Source organism: Squalius cephalus (assembly GCF_949319135.1).
Source record: "Squalius cephalus genome assembly, chromosome: 6".
NCBI lineage: Eukaryota > Metazoa > Chordata > Actinopteri > Cypriniformes > Leuciscidae > Squalius > Squalius cephalus.
The window spans coordinates 37764228-37787451 of record NC_137127.1 but is presented as its reverse complement, the minus strand read 5'-3'; the positions used below and the strand labels follow the sequence as shown (position 1 = coordinate 37787451).

The window sequence follows — 23224 nt, the reverse complement described above, 5'->3', positions numbered from 1 at the left end:
TTTATAGAAAAATTTTTTTTAGTAAATTGAATTAAACTTCCAAAAACCTGTAGAGTAGTGGTTTGAGTTCAAACATTCCGACACGCAAAGTGAAGCATTCACATGACTGGAAAAAATTGAGGCTTCGTTTTTCGTTGATCACATGTTTCTCTGAAAACAATACGCGCTCCGGCACGGAGCTTCATGACAAATTGCGCTGCGTACTCAATACGTGCTTTGAAGCTTCAGTGTCAAATGTAACATCACTAGTATCCGGTCACTGAAACCGCACTTTTTTGAAAACTCCTGCCAGGATGAAGATTTTTAGAAACTCCGGTTGCAGTTTTGTCGTGTAAATTTTAGCTTGTAATGTCAGAACTGGAACCGGTAATAACCTTTTTTTCCAAGCCTCTGATTGGCCAACATGGCCCATCTTGGCTCCTCCCTCCTGCAACGCCTCCATGGGACACAGTATTGGCTGTTATTACCTTACGTTTTGTGCCATCAGTAGCGTGCACACTCTTGCTTCAAGGATCTCCTGTTCTTTGCTCATTTAGAGTCAAAATTGTGAATTGTTAACTGGAGACTCACTCTTTGCATCTGGAAAACAGATGAAATCGGCTTGGTCAAATTCACAAGCCTCTACTCTGTTTTTAAGTGAGAACACTATGTCAACAGCCATCTTTTGAGCACAGTCATGAGTTCAGTCATTTATGCTTGCTGAGCAAAGTAGTCATTTGCCGCATTAATATAGAATACAATGAATGTCAAGAAACAACTGAGCTATTAAAAAGATCTCATTTGCCATTTTTCTCTCCTGTGGGTTTTGTCCTTTGCAGAAATTGTCTGTTAGAATGTATTTTTCGTTAGCGAGTGCAGTGTGTTATAAATTTGCAGAGAAAAAGCACACACTCCATAGGGAAAGAGAGAAGTGTGTCAGATGGTGTGAAGTATGGGACAGAGTGACACCATGACCTTCACTGTTCCTCAGCGTATGAAACAAAACTCTGAACAATGGAACCTTCTAGGCTGATTGCATAATCGCCAACCCAAGCCCTCCAGTCCTCAATACTGTTCTATTAGCACCTACAAGTGTCCTCTAGAGGCAAACAGAGAGTGGGATGCAGATGGAGATCTGGAGAGGAGTAATTCACCTGAAAATTAAAATTCTGTCAGTATTTAACCACCCTTATATTGTTCCAAAGAAGAATTGTGTTGTCATTTATAAATGACGAGGTTCCATAGAGGGTTAGCATATTATTATTATTTTTATTATTATAATAATTTATGAACGTGTATAGTTAATAATTACAGTTGTAATTGATTAACTAATAACTTTTAAATGAATTCTAACTGAACATCATTATAAAGTGTTACCCAGTGAAGGTTTGCATATTTTAAAATAAAATATTATTTTCAAATTGATTAATTCACATCTAGACCTAGAATTTCTTTTACCGTTCTAATTTATTTTTTTCTTTACTCATTGAAATCCCTTTTAATTTGTCAAGTTTGATAATAATAATTATAATTACAAACAGTTAAATAAACAATTTATTTTGATGGTCCTCTACAATACATTCTACTGATTATAAGTAACTTTGCGAGTCAACTTATCCTACGAACCTATAATAGTTTCTAAATATAAGAGTATTCTAATGAGAATTATTGACATGTATTTTTTGGAAATCCATGTTGAAAAATAAATATAAGCCTTTCTCATCCCCAGCGCTTACGTTAGTTATTGTTATTACATGGCTTGGTTGAATTCTAATGTAGAATGCTAATGTAGAATGTAGACCGCTGCGAAGTATAACACACCGTTGCCATGAAAAACAGAGCGTTGCTATGGACGCAGGATTCTAACCGTAGAGACGGAATGGACTATTTTCTTTAGCGGAAGCAATACAATCGTTTTTAAATCAATAAACTCCTTTTTAAATCAATATTTTGTGTCAAATTACTGATTTATTTGGTAGGTAGCAATGTAATAATCGGGATAATGTAGAGCAGGGGTGTCAAACTCAGTTCCTGGAGGGCCACAGCCCTGCAGAGTTTAGCTTCAACCCTAATTAAACACACCTGATCAGCTAATCAAGTCCTTCAGGCTTATTTGAAAACTGCAGGTGTGTGTGTGTGTGTTGAAGCAGGGTTGGAACAAAACTGTGTAGGGCTGTGGCCCTCCAGGAACTGAGTTTGACACCTGTGATGTAGAGCGAGACGGTTGTTATAGCAAATACAACCCCTTCAGGCTGATTGAAGACCCCTCCCAGCCTGTCGGGGTTGTATTCGCTATAACAACCGCCTCGCTCTACATTATCCCTTACTTATTACATTATTACATTTTAGTTGTTCATTTTCTTTTACATTTTGTTCAGCCAATAACTGTAATATAATAACCAATAACTTTGTAATAAAATTATGAAAAGTTGCAAATGTGCCAGTATGTTATTTAGGCGTGTATGAATATTAAAAACTACAGGCCAAATAAATAAATAAATAAATAAATACATACATACATACATACATACATACATACTGTGGTTGGCTTATAGAAGTTTCTTTCTGCTAAATGGCAATTTAAGCACAGAAATATAATCATGTTGTCAGATGCGTTTATCCCAGTAGTCATGCTGTCTTTAGTCTCACACTCTCTTCCCTTAAGTCACACTAGGCTGCTTCAGTTTTATTATGGTGACAGTTCTTTAACCCTCTGATGCTTGGTGTCCACTAGTTGGAGGTCTTTGAAAAACATACAGTAAGAGTGTGTTGTCCAACTTTGGCCTTTACTCATAAATCTGTATTACTGTCCTTTTTTATATGACATTGTGACATTCACCAAATTCTTCCTATCTTCATTTATCTTTTATTGCAATATATATATATATATATATATATATATATATATATATATATATATATATATATATATATTTAAACGTTAAGCCAGAACATAATTATTACATAATTATATATTTTCTGAAAATATGTGATTTTGGAAAAAGGAAAAAATAAATTAAAGATTCCTCTGCGTCTCCTCCGTGATGATGATATTAATGGGTGTTTAATGGCATTGTTGACTCATTTGAAGTTATTGTTCAGCACTAATTCTGAAAATTAAATGGAATACATTTATGGGTAATAAGAGTACAATGTTTAATAAGAGCGATTCAGTTTAAGGTTCAGTGGTGCCTGGTGGTTCAAGCAGGAGTAAGCAGCTGGACAATATGCCATTTGTATAGAGTCAAAATGGTCTCTTAATTAATTAATAGGTCTAAATGAATGAACTCAAAACATAAATACATAAGTGTGTTTACAAATATTTCATATATTGAACATACATATTTGTCAGGTAAATACATTTTAACATTGTCCTAAATATCTGTAGATATCTAATAAATATATTTTATTGCTTGTGTTTTATTCTCGTGTGTGTGTGTTTGAGAGAGAGACATAAAACAGTATTTTCAGTATACTAAGTCTTTCTTTGGCTACGTCTAAATTAATCCAGATACATTATTTTTTTCCAACGTTTCAGTGTGGATGAGAAACTTTTGGAAAATGCCTGAAAACGCTAAATTCACCTTACTGCGCATGCGTAAAACCTTCTAAAACAAAAGCTCACTAAGATGATACAGACGGAAAAATAAATAATGAAGTTATCGCGCAATTCTTCTGACGGGATAATTTTATTTAGCAAAATATCTCACCATTCACTGATGGGTCCAGGTTGCACTCAGTCACCATATGTTTGGTCTAAAACACAACTGGTCTAATGTATTACCGCAGGAGAGCAAATGTGAGTACATTTTCTGTAATCTTTGCAGGACTGTGATGTGAAGAGTGTGAAGAGTGTGCAAAGTAACATATTTTAGCAACAGTGTGAAATTGAATAGCACACAGGATTTTTCCTGGCTCAAAATGAGGCGGAGGTGGTAAAATCCTAATAATGTATTTTAATAATAAGGTAACTAAATTAGTATTTTTCGTATATCATCATATAGCCTAATGTGTTTCCCACATTATTTTTGTGGGTGTAGCTCGGTACCTCTAGGGGGGTCCGGGTGAATGCCTTTTTTTCGCATAGACAAAAAAATCACTATACAAACTTAAATGGTTGTAATTCAAGAATGCTTTGGAATATAGACATATGGTTGGTCTTTTTTTAAAGAAGAAGCCAGATTATTGTAGAAGTGAAATAAATTATGACAGTGAAACAGAAAAAAAGTTATATAAGTTGTATAAAATGTACAATGTAAAAATATAATTATTTATATTTTATATAAAATATATATATATTACAAAATATATTTTACTCTAAAACTGCTAGAAAATTAAAGCCAAAAATCTAAACAAGTTGTGTTCCAAATTTTAGGTTGATATCTAAAAAAATGAGCTCTCAGTAAGATTTTATTTGGGCGCAGTACCACATTTTTTCACTAGATGGACAGCCAGCTTCCTTACTGACCATATAAGGGCGCCTCCATTTTCATATATGTTTTGAGTGATCTGAACCATGTATTTCCATAATTTGATACAATTTATGAAGTATACATCCTATTCAGAAATAGTATGGGTGTTTTGGCAGTATTTGATTTGAATTCAACCTCTAATAAACATAAAAAGAGCACATATGTGCGTTATAGCTCGCTGCCGCATCACAAATCGAGAATCCATAATATTTTTCTTTATATTCAAAACATTTTCAGACTTTTTTTTTCTCATAAAATTTAATTGGTGTTATCTTTTGAACTCTTGGCATGAAAACAAACTGAGGTTTCTACCAATCTTTCATGATTTTTCATGTTTATTTCTATTTCAAAATAAAGTCCTAAACACGCCTAATGAATATGAAATATTGCAAATTGATAAATTACTGCTCCTCTGTAATTTATTTTAAAAAACAGCCACCAAATATGAAAACTAGAGATTGTAAACCTTCAAGTGATATATAGTTTGTCAATATTACTTTAGGTTTTTACTAAGATATTATTGTTCTAAATATATATGGGCAACCGTCCCACACACTTAGCCTAAACAGAGGCTTTACCCCCTTCAAACTTAAATTGTCAATATTTCATTACATCACTGTTTGAAAACACTCAGAATAATTTTTTGTACCTTTATAAAGGGCATTTTTCCCCTAACTGTATTAAATGTATGCTCCATCTTTCATTTCAAATTCTTAAATTCAAAATAATAAGACACTAGGCTGTTACAAATTAAATTAGATAATTTACATTGACAAATTATAACTGTATTAAATGAGATTATTTTAAATATTTCTGAATATACAAATAAGGAATGTTGAAAAGAATGATATTTTAAAACTAAACCGCCAATAGGAGGCAGCAGGCGACCGTCTTAATGAGCGAGTCATTGAGTCATTCATTCAAACGATTCGTTCAAACGGCTGATTTATTTAGAATGAGGCAGTTTATGAATGGGTAATTGAATCTTTGACTCAACCGATTCGTTCAAAATGCTGAATCATTCAGTAATGAAACATGGCTGAGTGTTGCTGTGAGATGCGTATGGTTTTGCTGTGAACTTTGTTTGGAACTATTTTCGCTGCTGAAACAGAACAAAAACAGTCATTGCGTCTAAAATGTAAGTGACTTAATTTTAACTATTTGTTTATTGAACTGTTATGAAATCAGTCTTGGTTTCAATCTTGATGGCATTCAGGAAAACAGCACTCGGGTCGTGTGTAGCCTAGGCTATATATTGTTTCTTAACTATAATATGTTATAGGCCTAAATAACTGCGCGAGCCTCAACAGCACAACTTTGTTACCGTCAGTACATTAGGTAGGTCTATATTATTATCAACTATAGGCTATCGATCGCCACTTACATTAAAGGAAATAAAACAGAATCATCCTCACGTTTTCGGTGATTCCCTAGTTATTTTTTATTTTTATATTCATTTTTTTTTTAATCAGGGCATTTGTCCGGTTGGGCAAGTAGTACAATTCTCTCTCACTTTTCCTTTCAAAAGAAGATAAAAACACACGTGTCCCGGACACAGTCTATGGTACCGGACAAGCGTTATTGTCGAGCCCTGATATGTTTTCCTTGATTGGTTTCCCCTGAAGAGAATTACATTGTTGAAAATGAAAGTAAAAGAGTGACGCACGTTCATTGTGTTTTACTGTGATGAGAGTTCTGTCTTTATTAAACTCAACGCATTATCACATTACAATGATGTCATCGACCCTCGATTAATTGGAATGGAATGTTTTTATTACTTGGCCCCCCTGACCCGTGGATTATCCGCGATCCGTGCAGCACTATACGGTTTGAGAATGGACACAAGCGGTAACCGCAACAGAACCGTCACGGTGAAAAAAGGGTATGACCATGTGACTGTCTGTCCGAGTTTTGTCGAGAGCCGGAGGCGGCACGAAATTTGACGGAGACGGCCGCCTCGTAATTTTCTATGCATGAAAAACCCTGGCACATAACGGGCACAATACTGGTATAAACATGAATATCTACTGGTAAAATATGCACCACATTACTAAACTTGCGTCATAGTTTTTAAATACCTCTGTTTTGACAGTCCACACTGCAACGCGAAAACGGCATTTTCAAATTTATCCACTTTGGAGAGCATTTTCAAAAAGCTTTGTTTTCATTAATAAAAACGGAGTCCTCAGTGTGGACGGAAGGCCAAAACGGAGAGAAAAAGATGCATTTTCAAATGATAACGTATTAGTGTGGACAAGGCCTTAGTGGGCAGAAGGACAGGTTTAACTGGAGGAGAAAACAGTTCAAGTTTCAATGCTTCTGTAACGTGTATATTCTGTTATGTTCAGTTTGAGTCGTGCTTTGTTTCTGTTACCTGCCTGCCTGCCTGAATTCTCATTAATCTCCTTGATTAGTCATTCTGTTCAGCTGTTTCCTATTTAGTTCCTTCTGTTTGTTCCATGTATTTAAACCCTGAGTTCTTCTTAGTTCTTTGTCTGTTCTTGTTTGTGATAATTTGCTTGTATCTCTCTATTTTCTCCTGAGCTTTTGTCAATAAAGACTGTTTATTTGATTCACCTTCTATACACAATCAACCCGTAACTGAAGAACGGACCTAAACAGTTCAATTTTGCAGCATTTTCTTCCCCCTTTCTTTTTTCTATTTTTTTTTTTTCTTTTCTTTTTCTTTTTTTTCTCCATGGACCTGCCTGCTATACATCTTCTGTGTCTGGAGCAGGGAAGACCACACCTGGGACTTCATCCATCTAACATGCCAAATGCACTACCTGGTCCGCTGGAAGGCATGCCTTAGACCGCTTGCTCAGGCCGGTGTGGTAAAAGAAACAGTCTAAATCATGCCTTCCAGCGGACAGTCCAAAGGCGGATTTCGTTGCTTTTGTGGATTCGGTGCTGGTGAACAGCAATTCAGCATTCACCGTCGGCCCCGCTGAAGATGACAACTTAACCAGCCCCACTCCTGCACATCCAGAGACCAGCCAACCACACCCCTCGAGCTGCACGGGACATTCACCAGATCCCACCGCAGACTGTGGAGATCGGCCTGCCGCGATGGACGAGCCCGAGCCCGCAAAGGGGAAGGAAAAGGACATCGCCCCGGAGCCTGAGCCGCACGGTGTTGCAGGCTCACGCACCTGGTCAGACTCTCCGTGCGGCTCAGGCTCCGGGGCGATGTCCTTTTCCTTCCCCTTTGCGGGCTCGGGCTCGTCCATTGCGGCAGGCCGATCTCCACAGTCTTTGAAGGACGGGCTTGTGGAGTTCAACGGCTTGGAGGGAAGCCCCGCCCACAACCCTGCCGCTATATGGCCTCTGGAAATTATATGGATGATCTATTGGAGGTGGTTGAGGAGGTAAATTCCCTGGTTCTCCTACCTCCGCTGGTCCCGCCCAGGCCTGACTTTCCTGGTACCCCTCTGGTTCTGCCCAGCCCTGAATCTCCTGTTTCCCTGCTGGTTCTGCCCAGCCTCCCTCTCACACCTCCTCTGACAGTCAGCTCCACAGCTCCGCCCAGTAAGGAGGTTCCCCTGGCTCTGCTTCAAGCCTACGAGCCCATCACTTCACATGCGGCCTGTTGGCTCCCCCTTGGCTCCTCCCTCCCTGAGTTCTCCTTAGTTCTTTGTCCGTTCTCTTTTGTGATAGTTTGGTTGTAACTCCGTATGTTCTCCAGAGCTTTTGTTATTTAGTTTATTTGATTCACCTTCGTCATGCAATTCATATACACAACCAACCTGCAAAGGCCCATTCATTGCACAATTTGGACATTTTTGATACGTAATGACTTCACAAGCAGATAGAATGGGAGTGCAATGATTTGGACTAAAATATACATTTCGTATAATGTATATTAAAAAAATCTATTATTTATGTTATATTACTATTTATGTTTATGAGTGAATGTGTTTCTCCTATGTCCAGTTAACAAACTTTATTTAGGGATTGTAACTTAAAAAGAAATAGAGTTTTGTTTTTAACGTAATAGTTATATTTTATCCCTTTTTATGCTCATAATTTATAGCACATATCTACGTGGACACATTCACTATGTTTTCATAGCCTTCAATTTGCACATTGTTTGGAGTACAACATTGGGCAGGATGAGGAATGACATATATTATAATAAAATACAGAAAATAGAATTTGGTTTGCATTATGAAAAGAAAACTGAACATTTATGTTATACATGTTATATCACAACTCTTATTGGACTTGCATGTTATTGTGTTTATTAACTAATCACACACTTCCTGCTCAGCTACTGTTCGGACGCTCTTGCTTACTGCTCCGCGCTTTGCTCTATCGCTTTTATATTTTATCTTCTATATTTTTATATTTTATCTCCTTTTATCACCTATTTTAACTTCAGCAAATCAGCACAGTGCTCAAACGACAAAGTTTGGATTACTACAAAAACGCAGAATTCTTTTACATTTACATTTACATTTATTCATTTAGCTGACGCTTTTATCCAAAGCGACTTACAATTGCTATATATGTCAGAGGTCGCACGCCTCTGGAGCAACTAGGGGTTAAGTGTCTTGCTCAGGGGCACATTGGTGTCTCACAGTGGATTCGAACCCGGGTCTCTCACACCAAAGGCAGGTGTCTTATCCATTGCGCCACACCACCCCGCATACCCGACCATCTTACATTCTTTTACCCGACCAACTTACATTCTGGGTAAAGGAAAACACAACTGCCTACATTCATAAGGATAAGAGAGAAAATGCCTCTTCTGGTTCAAGAATCTACTTGCTGCACTAACTGCCACAGACTTTTACAAAGGATTGCAGTTCTTGAAACAAAGTTACTTACGGGACCACCAAACCAGACGGAACACACAACAGAAATTCGTCATGGACACCCTCAGCATATAGCCGGTGAGTCCCATGAAACTAGTGCTCCTCGACAGGTAGAGAAACAAGCCAATCGACTTACAAATCGATGGCACAAACAGGGAACGAGACCCAAAGGCACTCGAGACATCAGATTGTCACGAGCATCACATATTGGCGCAGTAGCATCCTCTACCCCAGATACAGCTCTGACAAGGATTGCAAACACTGGTCTCCTACCACCGCCTATACATCTTGAGAACAGATTTGAAGTACTAATGAATGTAAATGAGGAATCCCCAAACGTGATGAATGTGATCGAACACAGACTGAATGGGCCAGTAGCTAACACTGATGCTAACTGGCGCTCAAGGTCGAGCAGACAGCGGCACTCAGCTCAGAGTGCAGCCGAGCCCAGGACTCTGATAGTGGGGGACTCCATAATCAGAAACATTAGCAGCAGGGATACAACTACATGCTGCCTTCCACAAGCAACAACTTCTGATATAAACAGCGAACTTCAGAACATTCTGATGAAACATAAGACTGCAAATCGACTCATCATTCATGTGGGGAAGAATGATATTAATAAAGAGCAGTCAGAACTCCTTAAGAAGGATTTCAATGAACTTTTTGAAACACTTAAAAGACTGAAAGTTCAAACATTCATCAGTGGACCACTCCCAGCAAGAGGAACAAACAGGTTTTCATGGTTGCTTGGGCTTAATACATGGCTGCAAAAAACCTGCAATATAAAACGGATGAACTTCATTGACAACTTAAATCTTTTCTGGAGTCAGTTTCATCAGGATGACCACCACCCAAACAAACTTGTTTCAAGAGTGCTAAAGGACATATCTACTTCTCCCTCAATCATCCTTCTGTAGTGTGTGTCAATCCACTCAATCTGAACGGCACACACACACCTGGACACAGTATGAATGACCACAAGACTTCAGTTCAGCAGCAAAATGGACATGCGGTTGACATATCACACAAGGACAATGATAACACCACTCAGCCACAACAACCTCTGCTCACGGACAAAGTCTCAGCTGAGCCCTGCCCACAGAGCTCACCACAGACAGACATATTAGAACTGCTCCAAGATTCAGCACCCAAGGACGACTTCCTAGAAAACAGCCAGGGAAGCCAGGACAGCATATTACAGCCTCCGATAACACCAGAGCAACAGCCCCTCTCACCAGACACTTTATCCCTCTCTCCAGCATCTCCATTTCTGTGCTTCTCACAGAAAATGGAAGAACTGGTGTATGCTGGAACCAAACTATCCCACTCTTTTATCCCAAGCCCCCAGATATCAACCAAAAAACGGCAGGCACCGCAACCACCAAAGCCTGCCCTCCCCCTCCTCCTGTGAGAGCTCTTCGGCCTCTGCCACAACGCCAGGGCCCACACCCTCCTCCATCTGCTCGAGGTGAACCAAAAACATCTGATACCAGCTCTCAGTGATATGTGTTGGGTCCCCGCTATGATAACAGTAACTTTCTCAAATGTTTACAGAACAAGCGGGAAACCAGTGTGCCTGTATCTTTCTCTATTGCTGTTCTATTACAAAATAGAAAGTCTAAGGCCTTCAATAGCCATACAGCAAACCCAACTAATCTGGTGCCTATTCCACGTCAAACTAAGATTGCTGTGGGGACAAAAATTAAGACTGTTAAGTTAGCACTTTTAAACATCCACTTACTTAAAAATAAATCACTTCTAGTCAACGACTTAATAACCACAAACAACCTGAATTTTATGCTCTTAAATGAAACCTGGCTAGAAGACAGCTGCAGTGCAACAGTCCTCAATGAAACATCCCCTCCTAACTGTACTTTTATGAGTGTCTGCAGAGCTGTTAGCAGAGGTGGGGGTGTAGCTGCTCTTTTTAAAGATGTCTATCAATGTAAGCAAATATCATTTGGGAATTACCCCTCTTTCGAATATCTGGGTATTGTGTTAAAAGGTGCTCCACGCATTCTACTTATCATTATTTACAGGCCTCCAAAATACTCTCCAGCCTTTGCTGAGGACTTAATAGAACTGTTATCAACAATTACCTCAGAGTTTGGCTGTTTTGCCATTGCTGGAGATTTTAACATTCACATAGATAATGCAGAAACCAATATGGCAAAAGAAATCAAAACTGTTTTAAAAACTTTTGATCTGACTCAGCATGTACATGGACCCACACACAATCGTGGACACACTCTAGATTTACTTATCAGTAAGGGTCTAAACATTTCATCGATTGTTATTAACCCTTTCATGCATGAATTATTATAACCTCAGTCAGGATTTTTTTCCTATGTGTTTTTATTGCTCTTAGGGCATGAAAAACAAGAATTGATTTTTATTTTATTTTTTTTACAAATTTTTCAAAGAGATCTTCAGATGTCCACTTGAGTGGACAGCATGCGGTTATGGTTTAAACTGAAGATATACTGTATTAAATATAAGACAATAATCATACAGATAAAGTATGTGAATTTAACAAACTAATCAATAAAATTATATCAAATCATGTGAAAACTATAAAATATATACAAAAAATATAAATGCGAAATATTGCAAAGGCTTCATACAACTTCATACAAGTTGCACTTCGCGTATCTTTGATATCAGAACATGAGGCATGATTCCATCAGAATTTTCTACAGCCTGTCAAGGTACAACTGTGGAAACCACTCAGATGCTCCCTCCAGTGCACCAGAGTATGGAGATTTACCCTTATTAGCTGATAATTCTGATTATGTTCAAGATGGACATGCACATTTCTATCATAGCCCTCCTCTGAGAAAACCTAGCGATACTTTTTTTTCAATCTCATCTGAAATGATCAGTGTTGGGGATAATGCATTACAAGTAACATGCATAACACATTCAGATTACTTTTTTGATGTTACAAGTAAAGTAATGTGTTACAAGTAACATGCATTACCTAATCAGATTACTTTTTGATCTAACAAGTAATTAACTACAAGTAATGTGCATTACTTAATCAGATTACTTTTTGATGTACAAGTAAAGAAACGCATTACAAGTAACATGCATTACGTAATCAGATTACTTTTTGATGTTATGAGTAAAGAAACGCATTGCAATAACGCACATTACATAATCAGATTACTTTTTTATGTTATGAGTAAGGAAACACATTACAAGTAACATTCATTATGTAATCAGATTACTTTTTGATGTTATGAGTAAAGAAACGCATTACAAGTAACATGCATTACGTAATCAGATTACTTTTGATGTTATGAGTAAAAAAATGCATTACAATAACATGCATTACGAAATCAGATTACTTTTTGATCTAACAAGTAAAGTAATGCATTACAAGTGTCATACATTATGTAATCACATGACTTTTTTCGATGTCAATGAAAATTACATTCTAATAATACAAATACATTTATTTACAGTAAAAAAAGTCACTGCAGATTAAGTTTTTAAAGTTTCAAAAACATTATTCACATTATAATTATGAATTGTAGCTGAAATTTAGCAATTGATGCATGACGTCCACTACAGTGGACATGTGATTAATCAGAGTTTTCTCTCAATCTAAAATCAAAACTTGGAAAATTTTACTGTGATATGACTCATTAGATATTGCTTGATGCTGCAATATTTTTTTTACCTACAAGAGTCTCCTAGGATAGAAGCAATGGGTGGATATTCCAGAGCAACTTGGCATGTCTGACTGACCCTTGGCCATCTTGGTTTGGAGGGGGAAAAATCGAAACACAAAGGCTTGCCACTTGATTGCAATTTATAGGATGATGCACCAGGGTCCAATGAAGAGGCTGATGTACAACTTTTCCATAAAAACCTGTGAAAATTCAAGAAAATGCTTTTTTAATAGCTGTCCACTGTAGTGACCACTATGCGTGAAAGGGTTAAGGATGTAGCACTGTCTGATCATTTCTGTATTTTCTTTGATATATTGATCTCTCCTGCCACTGAAGCTAGATCTGTGTCTTTCAAGAAGAGATGCTTAAATGAGAACACTAGTGTACTATTTATGAAGGCTATATCCTTAACACCAAGCATATCTGCTGACTCTGTTGATTTTCTCCTTGATTCTTTTAACTCAAAAGTTAAAAGTGTAATTGATGATATTGCTCCTCTGAAAGTCAGGAAGAAGAATGGCAGACAAAAAGCACCTTGGAGAAACTCAACAGCAGTGCAAAATATGAAAAGACAATGCAGAAAAGCAGAGCGCATGTGGCGGAAGACACAACTTGTAGTCCATTATAACATCTACAAAGACAACCTTCATGCTTTCAATATGGAACTAGGCAAAGCTAGACAGACTTTCTTCTCAAATATTATAAACAGCAATTTAAACAACACATGCACTCTTTTTGCTACTGTAGAGAGACTGACAAACCCCCCAAGCCAGATTCCCAGTGAAATGCTCTCAGACAGCAAGTGCAGTGAGTTTGCTTCTTTCTTCTCTGAGAAAATCAATAATATCAGAAAGGTGATCAGCACATCCTTGAGTTGCGCTGGGGTCAGGCAGATCAGACCATCTGAGAAAGTAGTTATTATGTCTGATTTCAAAGAAATTGATGGCAAAATTTTGGAAGAAACCGTACAGCACCTTAAAACATCAACCTGCGCTCTTGACACACTTCCCACATATTTTTTCAAAAGTGTGTTAAACAGTTTAGAAGCAGATCTTCTAGAAGTGGTAAATGCCTCACTTCTCTCTGGGAGTTTTCTAAACTCCCTGAAAACTGCAGTTGTCAAGCCCCTCCTGAAAAAGAGCAATCTGGATAAGACCATATTAAGCAACTATAGACGGATCTCAAATCTTCCTTTCATAGGCAAGATCATTGAAAAAGTTGTCTTCAATCAGCTGAACAAATTCTTAAGCTCGAATGGATACTTTGACAATTTTCAATCTGGTTTCCGACCACACCACAGCACAGAGACAGCACTCATAAAGATAATAAACGATATTCGCTTAAATACTGATACAGGCAAATTATTAGTGCTGGTACTACTCGACCTCAGTGCTGCATTTGACACTGTCGATCATAACATACTTCTTGACAGGCTGGAAAACTGGGTGGGGCTTTCTGGGATAGTCCTAAAATGGTTCAGGTCATACTTAGATGGGAAAGGTTATTATGTGAGTATAGGAGACCATAAGTCTGAGTGGACATCCATGACATGCGGAGTCCCTCAAGGCTCAATTCTTGTGCCACTGCTGTTCAACCTGTATATGCTCCCAATGAGCCAAATAATGAGAAAGAACCAAATTGCTTTCCACAGCTATGCAGACGACACACAGATCTACTTAGCCCTCTCGCCTAACGATTACAGCCCCATTGAGTCCCTGTGCCAATGCATTGATGAAGTCAACAGTTGGATGTGCCAAAACTTTCTTTAGTTAAACAAAGACAAAACTGAAGTCATTGCGTTTGGAAACAAAGATGAAGTTCTCAAGGTGAACGCATACCTTGACTCTAGGGGACAAACAACTAAAAATCAAGTCAGGAATCGTGTGACACTAAAGTCAGACCTTAGCTTCAGTAGTCATGTCAAAGCAATAACTAATGAGTATACTATCATCTGAAAAACATTGCAAGAATTAGATGCTTTGTTTCCAGACAAGACTTAGAGAAACGTGTGCATGCTGTCATCACCAGCAGGGTGGATTATTGTAATGGACTCCTCACTGGCCTTCCCAAAAAGACCATAAGACAGTTGCAGCTCATACAGAACGCTGCTGCCAGGATTCTGAGCAGAACCAGAAAATATGAACATACAGTATCACACCAGTCCTCAGGTCTTTACACTCTCTCCCTGTTACATTTAGGATTGATTTTAAAATATTATTACTGGTATATAAATAATTCAATGGCCTAGGACCTCAATACATTACAGATATGCTCACTGAATATAAACCCAACAGATCACTCAGATCACTAGGACAACATCAGCTAGAAATACCAAGGGTTCACTCTAAGCATGGCGAGTCCGCTTTTTCCGCTTTTCAGCCACAGCTGAAATCAGCTTCCAGAAGAGATCAGATGTGCTCCTACAGTTGTCACATTCAAATCCAGACTCAAAACACTTCTGTTTAGCTATGCATTTACTGAATGAGCACTGTGCCGCTGTTCGTCCGACTGTTTGTACTGTACTATATTTTATTTAATTTTTCTAAACTGTTTTAATTATTCTTATTTCTTTTTATTATTTTTAATTTCTTCTATGTAAAGCACTTTGAATTGCCATTGTGTATGAAATGTGCTATATAAATAATCTTGCCTTGCCTTGCCTTCCCTAATCAATGCTGCAATTTTACAGAATTTCTGTCAGTAATTTATGCCATTATTGCAGGCTACAGAGGAACATGTCAATTCAGCATGGAGTATGAAGCAGTTCATTTAGCTAGAGTCACGTATTCATAAAGAACTACTTTACACAGTCTGAAGAATATGTAGGGCTTGAATTTTCCTGTGAATGAATTATACTGGCCTCAAGATATTGAGCATATCAGAGTGACGGGTGGAACTGGTAAAGTAATTGTGGATCGGTGCCAGCAAAAATCCTTTGAAGTGTCTCTGTTCAGTCACCATATAAATTAGAATTTTATATCAGCTTTACATCTTGTAGCATCTACTCTATGGTGACACAAAGCTGCTTTGAAACAATATGTATTGTGAAAAGCGCTATACAAATAAATTTGAAATTTGACATATACTCAACCCAATGTTTCATATTCTGAAAAAAAAATAGGTTTCATTATTATTTATCTAAAGCTAATGTATAGGTGTTAAAATATTGACACAAAATATTGCTAATAACTATACCAACTAGCTACATATGTTAGCTATATGTCAACTAGTAAGTTAGACATTTGTAGGTTTAGTACATTTTAAGTGTGCTTGTGTAAATGCTATAAATACTTTGTATTAGCATTCTCTGCAATGATATTGGCTGTAGTTTGTAGTCTTGCGGTACATAGACAGATACGTTTGGACGCAAGTTTTGGCCGTGCCTATCTGTTTGAAGACAGGAAGAGTGTTAGAGAAACATGTTTTTGAAAAAAGTTGAAATTTTGTGATTAGTGATCCATAAATTCTATTTAATTAATGAATTAATTAAATTAATGCATTTTGCATGCATACATTTTTATTGTTTTGGTTGAATTCAACATTCTGATATGTAATATAACTGCTAATATAACTCTTGATATGTAAAATCACAAATATATTGACTATCATAACATTTTTGAAACAGTGATTCCAAACTAATGGTAGCTAAGAAAGTTCTGTATAAATTATGACTGATTAACATTTTTTATTTTAGTTTTTTATGATGGAATTTTGAGCAATGTACAATTTCTAGCCTCATGTTACACCACTTAGATCTTTATATGAGACTGTAAAGCTTTGAGGATCAGCATATTTATTGGTGTGTTGAAAAGTCTTTTGTATTGTAAAAAGTTTGTTGAGAGCTGTAATTTCGAGTGCCTTAATCTCACCAAGCAAACGCTTTCTGTAGAGAGAAAATGAAAATTACAGCATGGAAAAGTTTTCCTCAAAATGAACAAACTGTGATATGTGTAAATAGGAGGATTGAACTGCCTTAGGATACATTTATATAATTATCTTTTTCTCTTTTCAGATGACTTGAGTCGTGAAGCCTCTGGAGCATTTCTGGATGTGGCCACTTCACCCTCCTCAACCCATTTGTTGAGTGGCTTCCTTATGACAGACAGGAATCCTGCCTCCATAATCCAATCAGATTCAACAGGCTTGTCAAAGGGAACCAGAGAACAACCAGCATTTTCCTCCATACTTGCATTACTTGCCAGCACAGCCCAAAAGCCTCCCGAATACCCATTGAAAATTGTTGTGCGTGACAACAAAACACACCAATGGCTTTCAAACGGGTCTTTGGAGAGAGTGGAGTCTTCATTCACTCCTCCATTTTCTGTGCTGGTCAGCAATCAATCCTCCAGCTCAGGTTTGTTTCTCTGCATGCTGCTTGAGACTAATTCTCTCAACCTGCCATTACTATATCTTACACTTAATGCAGCTGTCACTGAGGTTACATGGACTAGTCAATCAGGGATATGTTTCCCAAAAGCATTGTTAGACACTTATGGTTGCAAGTTCCGTTGTTACCAACATAGTTCAACGATTCAGTGTTTCCCAAAACCATAATCCCAACTAACATTCGCAAACAGCATTGAAAACTTATGTGGCTGGAACTTCAGCTCTCAACATGTGGTTAGAAGCATAGTTTCTTGTATGGAAGTAAAATAATGACAAATGTTTTTGAAACAAAAAAGCTTGTTGAATTGGACTACATGAAAAACTATTGCATTAACCCTGCTTGCATTTTAATACATTGTATTTTTAAGGCTTGCACTTTTATGGGCTGAAATTCAACATGGTTGTATATTTAAGCTGTGAATATTTCAGTTCAAAACATTTCACACATGTTTTCATTCTTAAAAATTAAATAATCCATATTCACCGTTCAGATTTCACATCCAAAAAAATCATTCTGTTTAAAAATACAAATACAAATTTCGACATAAAATTCAACATTTGACATCTGGGAACGGCAGGAATATCAGAAGATTGCAGATTGATAATCTCCATAGCTGTTAGTCAACCTCACCAGCAGGTGGTGCAAGCGGCTGTTGACGAAGAAAACTATGAAATGGAGCAAGCAGTAAGTATTTGTGATGATTATCAGGGCCAGTATATATTTGGAAAAGCTGGTAAAGACACAAAAGCTGTGAAACATTTAAGTCTTCACAGTTAGTTTTGCACATCTAAGCAGCTCTACCGTGAACGAGATTATAATGTTATTCCCTGATGCTGATGTACAGATAAAAAGTTAAATCTGAGGTAGTAGACATATATTTCTCTCAGTTGTTTAGTTTTCTTTACTTTATATCGCAGCGCTGTGCTGCAGAACTGGGGATTCCCTCAAAAGATCATTCTCCAGGATCCCCCTGCGGCCAGGACACTCAACGCTAAATAGACTAATACAGTTATATAAAAGTCCAAACTCGCACCTTATTGGGGATGTAGGCTATACTAGATATAGGAACAGGCAAGCAGACTCAGAATATGAACATAACGCGCAAAGTTTCACACTAAGCGATTCCCTGTGAAATACTGGAATAAAGATGGCTTGACACTGGATTTTCGATATTTATATATTATATATATATATATATATATATTTCGGACCGTCTCTTAAGTTACACATGACATTGGTACACGTTTCTAACTTCAATAACATTAGAAGAGAATGACTTGCAATCATAAAACCAACTATAAATTGTTCATGTAGGTGTCAGGCATGATGAACACGTCAGGCACGCTTGCACCACCTGCTGGTGAGGTCGACTAACAGCTATGGAGATTATCAATAGGTAATCTACTGATATTCCTGCCGTTCCCAGATGTCAAATGTTAAATTTTCTGTCAAATTTGAACCACTGAATTTGTGGAAGTGAATTTGTAAAGCGAAATAAAATGGACTGAAAATTGCAAATATTATAGGTTGTTTTTTTAAACAGAATGCATATTTTGGAAGTGAAATCTGAAAGGTGAATATGGATTATTAAATGTTTTAATAATAAAAACGTGTGTGAAATGTTTTGAATTGAAATATTCACAGCTTAAATAACCATGTTGAATTTCAGCCCATAAAAATACAATGCATTAAAATTCAAGCAGGGTTAATGCAATGCATATTTTTTCAAGTAGTGCAATTATAGAAGCTTTTTTGTTTCAAAAACATTTGTCATTACTTCCATGTTCTTGTTTTTATGACATGTGGCTCTTGGGTACAATAAGCAAGCTAACATGCAGTACATTCTACATCTTTCATTCCTTGAAAAAAAAAATAAATAAAAAATAATAATAATAATAATAATATATATATCATCATTAATTCTGTAATTTACTTACCATCATGTCTTTCCAGATATTTTACTGGTTAGCAGACAGGTTACTTACTTTTTTAAGTCAACAACAATTATTTTTTCATTGAGAAGCACAGTGCACAGTGCAGTGAGCAACATATAAGGAAGAAGAAACTGCACACAAACCTCATTGGTTCTAATGTCTATCATCAACACAGGATATGTAAATGTTTTGAACAATATTTGAGAATGTCTTGACTACTATTGTCACCCCCAAAAGTGCTTAAAAGATCAAACACGCATTATATCTTCGCTCATACTGTTTGATTTAGTCATTGGGCCAATGGGTGGTCCTTACACCTGTCACCGAGGTAAAGAAGATGCCATTGAACCTGGACGGGCACCTGGTAAGCTGAGTCGTATAGCTGAGTCTTACTGTCCTGATGAGCCAGCGCGACGGATCAGGAAGTGCTAGCCAGACCTCCAAACTGTACATTTTTGACATACCTGCTTTAGGGAACCGAAGCGGAGCATTGACCGCCATGTCGGGAAGCTGTGCATCGTGATCCTGTGGCTGTGGTTGTACAGGAACACCTACCATGCTCTGTAAACCCCAACCGGAACCGGCTGAATGCGCCACACTCACCTGTGCAGGACTTTGTGTGTGTCACGGCTGGACATGGGGAGGCGACAATCTCGCGTCCAACATGTTCGGGCTACAGACTGTGCAACCCAGGGATTGAGGAAGCTACTCTTTCTTTGAAAATGTGGGTCAAACAAAAAGAAAAGGAAACAGTCGCAGACAGACGCCGCAGAAACGTGACCACAGCAGCCCGGAGGTGACGGTTGAGTCACGCTGAGGCAAGGTGTGTTTATCGCCTCAGTCTGTTGCTTGACTGCAGAGAACTGTTGGGCAAAGTCCTTGACAGTGTTACTGAATAGGCCACCTTGCGAGATGGGGGTATCAATAAAGCAGACTTTGTCAACCTCCCTCATCTCCGCAAGGCCGAGTCAGAGATGGCGCTCCTGGACCACCATGGTGGAAATGGCCTGGCCGAGAGCCCACGCTGTAACTTTTGGTTTGCCGAGCACAGTTCCTGCATAAATCCTGGCTCAGAACTACCCTGGTTCAGGTCTTTAGAGTTTTGGCCTGATGGACCTGCAGAATGGCCATAGCATGCAGGGCGAAGCTGGCCTGTCCAGCAGCACTGTAAGCCTTTCCCCGTTAGAGACAAAGTTAACATACAGGCCCTGGAAGGGAGTCTGGGACGATTCTGCGGTTTGTACCACAATTGCATGCTCCATCTGTGTAACCTCTGTATACCCCCTGGCTGCCCCACCGTCAAGGGTAGTGAGGGTGGAAAAGCTCATGAAGAGGGCCCTGGCAGTAAAAGGTGCCTTCCATGACTTCGCAAGCTCTTCATGCTCTTCTGGGAAGAAGGGCACTGGTGCGGGGTGCGAATGTGAGTTGTACCCCGAACCCAGATATCAATAATCCAGCTGATAACGCTCGGGACCGGGCCGGAGGATTATACTGCAGGCCGATGCTCTAGGGGGCCGGGGCAAGCATGGTTGTTAACTCTGCATCAAACTGAGCTACCACATTTGACAGTGGAAGTCCAGCGGATTCTTCAGTGGAGTCTTCAGCGTCAGAAGGCATAAACCTGCCCTGTTAATACTGCAATTGACAGTTCATCCTCTTCTTGAGCCCAAAGAAATTTTGTTCGCCCTGAGACGAACCGCCAACCCATCCAAGAACTCAACTGGGTGGAAAATGCAAGGAATTGGAAGGACCGAGACAGAGAGCAAGTTGAGGTGAATCTCTCTCTAGCCAGAAAAGGTTGCGTCCACAACGTTACGAAGTGAGTGACAAATAGGGAACTAGGGTCTCCCATACCCCCCTTTTACAACACACTGCTCGAGAAAGTGACATTTTTCGGATTTTTTTCTGGAACACAGCATTTAATGTCTCATACATCTGGTCAACCTACAGTATGACATATCTTTCTTCCAGCCGTTTACTTCAGTGTTCTGAAGCAGTTGCAGGTTTTCTGCAGGTATTCGACCTGAAGCATGCATTCTCAGCCTGAAGCACATTATTGATGCATTTGCTGTAAATTATTTATTTAGTGACCAAAACAAAGCTACCTGGAAATGCACTTAGAGAATAGAGACAACTGCTGGCTCAAATGTTCAAAAGGGACAGGCTGCCAGGACCACCGAGAGAAAGAGGGGTCATTGAACACTCTGGACATTTATACTGCTTTTTATATCAAATACCAGATCAGAGACAGCTCACTTTATGCTAATGACTAGGCACTTTGATCAGACTGAGTAACTCTCTTCAAAATACCTCTCAGAAGAGTTACGTTATGCCTCCCATTTAGTAGATGACAGAGAGGTAGACAGAGCTATAGGATTCCATGACAGCATTGATATAGACTATACATATGTAAATTGTTAAATTTAGTTTTTAGCAATTGTAACACCTGGACCAGTCAGACACACACAAATTATTCATTATATTTAATGAATAATCCAGCAAACTCACTCACTCAACAAAGGTCTATGAAACTTCCCCCAAAAACTAACATCCCACATGAAGCTAACACACTGGCAGAACCCGGTGTCCTGTTACAGGACACATTGAGACTGATACAATTTTTACGACCCCCAAAAGGAATTTGCAGGGAATTGTGACTCTCACTTAATTCTTGCTGAGAAGGAGAAATAAACCCTTTTAATCCTATATACTCTATATATATATCCACGTGAGAAATGTATTAACATATATCTAATTTTCCCATCTCATGATTTTCCTTTTATGTGGTTTGGTCTATGTCTTCATTTTCTCCTCTAAACTCTTTTAGATTAATGTTTCAGACTTTGTTGCATACTATGGTTAACCAAAATCATATGTGTGGCATGTTTAGTCTCTATAAACTCCAATCTTCATTCCCCATTTGTTAATTTACATTACATTTTGCTAACTTTGTAACGCATTAGTATTATAAGACACCTTATAAAATTACATATTCAAATGCCCTGCTAGAACACAAAGGGTCGTAAAAATCTCCCTTCAAAGGGAATACTTCTTATTGGCTCACACACCTCCAGAGGGTATGACATCTTCACGCTTTAAAAATCACTGATCACAAGATCACACCTCCTAGCTTCTAAGCCACTTACTCTCTTAGTCCTTTTCTGGAATCCTGATGTGAAGATGATGCTGAACTATACGTTTTCTAAGGACCCCCCAAGCTTGTGCCAGACTGCGGCCTTGCCTTTCCATTCACCAAAGATCCTCTGACTCCCACTAGTTCTCTCTCATCAAGACCACATCAGCAAAGATCAACTGGAGCCTCAACAAATTGCATCAGGACAGTTTAATTCAAATGGGCGAGTGTCATGACAGAAGACTGGAAACAATTGCAGGTGAACAATATTTATTGGAACTCAAACACAGAATAAGACAATTCAGGAATGAAAGTTCCTCTCAGGGTGCGGTCGCGATCTCGCGTGCAGGGATAAGCTCCGGACGGTCCACACAGGGGGAAACGCTCAGACTCGGACACACAGGGACTTCGATGGTCAAGTGCTCGGTGCTGAGTGTTGGTGCTCGGTGATCTGTGCTCGGGTGCGGTGAAACAACAGGGATCCACTGAAGACACGACAACCCGGAAGACGACACGAACATTCACACAGGAACAGCAAACAACGGATGGACACTGGAATGGAGAGATGAGTGAGTATAAATAGGGAACGGTAATGTGAATCAGCTGAGGTGGGGAATGAGATGATTGCGAACAGCTGGAGCACTGAACAAACACGTGAGCGGGACAACGCCCACTCCCGCAAACTCACAGACATGTAAACAACAATGACACGAGACACAGAGGAAACAATGAATTCACAACCGTGACAGTACCCCCTCTCCTAGGAATGCCTCACGGCATTCCCAGAACTCCTTACCTGTCGATTGTAATCATCGATAAGGG

General features: G+C 38.6%; 1 protein-coding gene across 2 annotated transcripts in view; it reads left to right on the top strand.

Moving 5' to 3' along the window:
• Window positions 1-23224, top strand: part of kiaa1549lb (KIAA1549-like b) — a 235947-nt gene that overhangs the window by 27201 nt on the left and 185522 nt on the right. For both annotated transcript variants that reach the window (XM_079874251.1, XM_079874250.1), the window contains exon 2: window positions 16961-17302. In XM_079874251.1, the coding sequence (XP_079730377.1) occupies window positions 16961-17302 (342 nt within the window). The remainder of the gene's footprint in view (window positions 1-16960; window positions 17303-23224) is intronic.